At 59.8% G+C, this 4,690-nt stretch overlaps 1 protein-coding gene across 1 annotated transcript; it reads right to left on the reverse strand.

The window, feature by feature from the left end:
* Positions 1–903: 903 nt before the first annotated feature.
* LOC104285419 (tubulin alpha-5 chain-like) lies at positions 904–3,326 on the reverse strand. The gene is made up of 4 exons (XM_009883876.1): positions 3,297–3,326; positions 2,524–2,746; positions 2,235–2,383; positions 904–2,051 (listed from the first exon to the last, which is right to left on the reverse strand). Exons 2-4 carry the CDS (start codon positions 2,702–2,704, stop codon positions 1,080–1,082), a joined length of 1,302 nt encoding a protein of 433 aa, XP_009882178.1. The 5' UTR covers positions 2,705–2,746; positions 3,297–3,326; the 3' UTR covers positions 904–1,079.
* Between the last annotated feature and the right edge of the window lie 1,364 nt (positions 3,327–4,690).

Genomic DNA, 4,690 nt, shown 5'->3' on the forward strand with positions numbered 1-4,690 from the left:
TGAAGGGCTGGTGCGGCTACCGCGGACACGTGGGCCACCAGCCTGGCTGCTGGCTAAGGGAAAAACAGAGCCCAGCACCCCAGCTCTGCAGGCTTCGTGTAGCAGGGAGAGGGCTCTGTCCTTGCCGCCAGGGCATGGGCTTGCACAGCTGTCCCTGCCCATGGGGATAGGGGCTTTGTTACCCAGGATCACGCCAGGAGAATCTGCTGTGTGCCTCTGCAGCGGGGTCCCGATCAGAGATGCACTATAATATTTAAGAAAAAAAGGCACAGCACGGAGTTCCAACTCCTACACGCTTCTGGCAGCAGAGTCGGGTCTCTCTGAAAGGCACGGGGTGAAAGCATCTCTGCGGCGGGACCAGAGCAGTGTGCCCAGCGTGAGGGGCAGCGACTCCTGCCCTGGCGTAGCAGCAGGCACCGCTCAATCTGAGCGCAGGGCTCTGGTCACGGGCACGGGGAGCCACGCCAGGTGCCCTGCGCAGTGGGACCAGCGCCTGGCCGCGCTCCAGCAATCGGTGCAGCCCAGTTCTGGCTCACACTTTCCCCTCCAGCTGACAGGGGTGCATGCCGGGAGGAGGAGGGCAGGGGAGGACAGCCCCCGTGGGTCAATATAGCTGGAGCATTAGTGTTAAGCAGGGAAAATTAATCTCTGGACCCGGCGTGCTGGATAATGGGTAACAGAAATCTCCCGCTTGCAGCTGGAGCCAAGAGCTGATGTTTGGACTCCTGACTGCTGAGCAGGGCAGGGAGAGGGCTCAGAACGCAGCCGACGGAGAATGTGAGCTGGGGCAGGCAGTGTGGGGCCATGTGCCCCAGAGGGATGGCAGAGCACCAGGAGGGACATGCAGGGAGTGGGCAGAGGTGCTCCCAGATGGTGGACCCCATGTCCACATGTGCTGGGATGAAGCATAGCAGCACCAGCAGCAGAGCTGAAGCACTCACCACACACCTGACCTGGCTAGAAACCAATACAGCTGGGGGGGGTTAGTGGGAGACACGGAGGCTCTGAAATGGTTTATTGCAAAGGGTTTCTGCGGGTAACACGGGGAAGGAGCATGGTCTTTTTTGACAGGGGCTTCTCTACTCCTCGCCTTCCTCTTCATCCTCGTAGGAGTCCAGGCCCACCTCCTCGTAATCCTTCTCCAGAGCAGCCATGTCTTCCCGTGCCTCGGAGAACTCCCCTTCCTCCATGCCCTCGCCCACGTACCAGTGCACGAAGGCTCGCTTGGCGTACATCAGGTCAAACTTGTGGTCCAGGCGAGCCCAGGCCTCGGCGATGGCCGTGGTGTTGCTCAGCATGCAGACGGCGCGCTGCACCTTGGCCAGGTCTCCCCCCGGCACCACCGTGGGTGGCTGGTAGTTGATGCCCACCTTGAAGCCCGTGGGGCACCAGTCCACAAACTGGATGCTGCGCTTGGTCTTGATGGTGGCAATGGCGGCGTTGACATCCTTGGGCACCACGTCCCCGCGGTACAGCAGGCAACAGGCCATGTACTTGCCATGGCGAGGGTCACACTTCACCATCTGGTTGGCCGGCTCAAAGCAGGAGTTGGTGATCTCAGCCACTGACAGCTGCTCATGATAAGCTCTCTCAGCCGAAACCACAGGAGCGTAGGTGGCCAGGGGGAAGTGGATGCGAGGGTAGGGCACCAGGTTGGTCTGGAACTCGGTCAGGTCGACGTTCAAGGCCCCGTCAAACCTCAATGATGCTGTGATGGATGAGACAACCTGGCTGATGAGTCTGTTCAAATTGGTGTAGGTCGGGCGCTCAATATCCAGGTTCCTGCGGCAGATGTCATAGATGGCCTCATTGTCCACCATAAAAGCACAGTCCGAATGCTCCAAGGTGCTGTGTGTGGTGAGGATGGAGTTGTAGGGCTCCACCACAGCAGTGGAGACCTGTGGCGCGGGGTAGATGGAGAACTCCAGCTTGGACTTCTTGCCGTAGTCAACGGAGAGTCGTTCCATCAACAGGGAGGTGAAGCCAGACCCAGTTCCTCCTCCAAAGCTGTGAAACACGAGGAAGCCCTGGAGTCCTGTGCACTGGTCAGCCTGTGGAGAGGAACAAGTGAGATTTCTCCAAGCACTGACTTTGCTGGAGGGAAGTTTCAGAGTTTTGCTTGGGCAGCCACAGGTGCCTCCCAGGGCACTGCAGGGCTCATCCCATGTTCCCACCCCCATCAGGGTGCTGGATCCCAGCACAGGGGGACACGTGCCCCCTGTGTGGTCACTTACCAGCTTCCGGATCCTGTCCAGCACTTGGTCGATGATCTCTTTGCCGATGGTGTAGTGTCCACGGGCATAATTGTTGGCAGCATCCTCCTTGCCGGTGATCATCTGTTCAGGGTGGAAGAGCTGTCGGTAGACTCCTCCCCGAACCTCATCTAGGAGATATTAGCACAATGTCACAGATTTTCTACCTAGCCATGGGGAAAAGTGGCAGGAGCCACCCTAGGGACTGTCCCGCAGTTGGTTGTTCCCAGAGACAGAGACTGCCATCACAGCACAACTAAGGTGCACTCACCAATCACTGTGGGCTCCAGGTCCACAAAGATGGCCCGTGGGACGTGCTTGCCAGCCCCGGTCTCGCAGAAGAAGGTGGTGAAGGAGTCGTCCCCTCCACCGATGGTTTTGTCGCTGGGCATCTGCCCATCGGGCTGGATGCCGTGCTCCAGGCAGTACAGCTCCCAGCAGGTGTTGCCCATCTGGACGCCGGCTTGGCCGACATGGACGGAGATGCACTCACGCTGGGGAGGGGGAGGCAGGGTTAGATCCCAGCTGGGACAGCAAATGCAATCACTGCAGGTGGTGAGGTGCACAGCCCAGGCAGGACACCCCAGGCCCTCGTCAGCTTCTGCAGTCCATCCACACTGCCTTATAGTCTGGGTGCCTTGTGTCCATCCCAGCTGGCTGCCCTCTCCCAAATCCAGTGCTCTGCCTCCCATCACTGCACTGCCCACCTCAGGGGCCCAGCGAGATGGAGAGCCATCTGCTGGAGCCAGAGACACCAGGCCAGCACATTCCCTGCATTGTCCCCACCCACAGCCCTGGAAGCACTCAGTGAGCACCTTCTCCATTGCCTGAACACCCACTTGGTTTAAGGGCTGGAGCTCTGCGGCAGCTGCCACATCCCCCGTTGCTATTCCAACAACAGGGATGCAGGCTGAGATGTCAGAGCATCACCCAGGCACTGGGAGCTGAGGAGGTGAGGGCACTGAGGATGGGTGCCCGTCAAGGGGAGGGACTTGCAACAGCGAACGGTTGCCATGCTCCGAGGCTCAGCTTCCCTAAATTAGCTCTGGAGGAGGAGGAAGCGTTAGCTGCACTTCTTAACGGAACTGAAGGGCTGAGGCGGGAAGGTCCCCTAGCTCAGGGCTTCAAGGGCAGCCTCATGTCCCTCAGGGGACGCGAGGCTGAGGTGGGCTCTGCAGCCTCGCTCCCTCCAGGTAAGGCATGCCAGAGGCTGCAGCCTTCTCGACAAGAACCAAAATATTCACTGCCTCAGCCCTGCTGTTGCCAAGGACTTGGATGCGTCATCAGGCACAACCGAGGCAGAGGAGCATCCAAACCAAACCGGATTTCCAGAGCCATGGGTGCCCCGCTGTGAGTCAGCTGGCAGGAAGCCGGTGGAGCCAGCCATTTTGCGTTCAGGAGCACGGCAGCGATTCCCGTCCGGGGAAGTTGCACGGGTCGCAGCAGGTCCTGGTTCTGTGCACCTAGGGTGCTTTCAGCGCTGCATTTCAGAGGCAGCAGTCACAGTGAGGGATAATGGAATTATAAGCTCTTGATACCCGTGGTGAGAGCCAGAAGTCCATCTCCCCACCTTTCCCAAAGTTTAGGTGCAAGGAGCAGCAAAGTGGCACCCTTCCTTATCCCTCCCAGAAGGTCCATAAAGGTTTTGTAACACAAGGAGCCAACAGTAAGTCCTGAGGAAGCTCCAGGATCCTCAGCAGAAGTGCACAGGAAACGCTGATGCAGCTGCAAGCACCTCTGGATGGCCACAAGAAAGAAGAGACGAGAAAGAACTCCTCCCTGGCCAAGGACCTTGTGAATTGGGGCGGGGGCAGAAGGTTATGCTGATCACCCTACTTGATCCTGCCAACGTGCAGCAGCCAGGACTGGCTTTGTGGGACCCAGTGCTGGCAGCAGGCTGGGCAGAACCCAGCAGCACCAGGGACGAAGCAGCGCTGGTCACCAGCCAGCAGATTCTGCCTCCTTCATGGCAAGGTTTGGTTCAGGAAGGGCAGGGAGCACGGCCCCGTGGGGCAGCAGGCAGGGTGCCGGGGCATTCTGGGGCTGGGATGCTCTCCGGAGCGGCTGGAGACCTCAGGAGTCGGAGCTCGCAGCAGGACCATGGCGGCAGGGCAGCCCGGAGGGTCACCCACAGCGATGCCCACCCGTGGGTTGGCCCTCGGCCAACCTGAGGTGCTGGGCAGTGGGTGAAGTCACAGCTTGGTCCCGGGGTTCAGCTGTGGGTCTGGCAGCCCGTGGGGCCGTCAGACTGGGCGCACTCCCCCCAACCGGAGATGTTTATCACGAGAGATGGGCAGGAACCGTGGCTGCTAAAAGGGAGGACAGGTGAGAGGGTCAGCCCCAAACGCCAGTCTCCTCACACGGCAGGGTTTGGCTGGTGGTCATCTCAGACGGGTGCAAAGGGGTGCTCCAAGGAGGGAGGCTGCTAAGTGCCAGGG

Source organism: Charadrius vociferus, unplaced genomic scaffold, assembly GCF_000708025.1.
Source record: "Charadrius vociferus isolate BGI_N301 unplaced genomic scaffold, ASM70802v2 scaffold1020, whole genome shotgun sequence".
NCBI classification, from domain to species: domain Eukaryota; kingdom Metazoa; phylum Chordata; class Aves; order Charadriiformes; family Charadriidae; genus Charadrius; species Charadrius vociferus.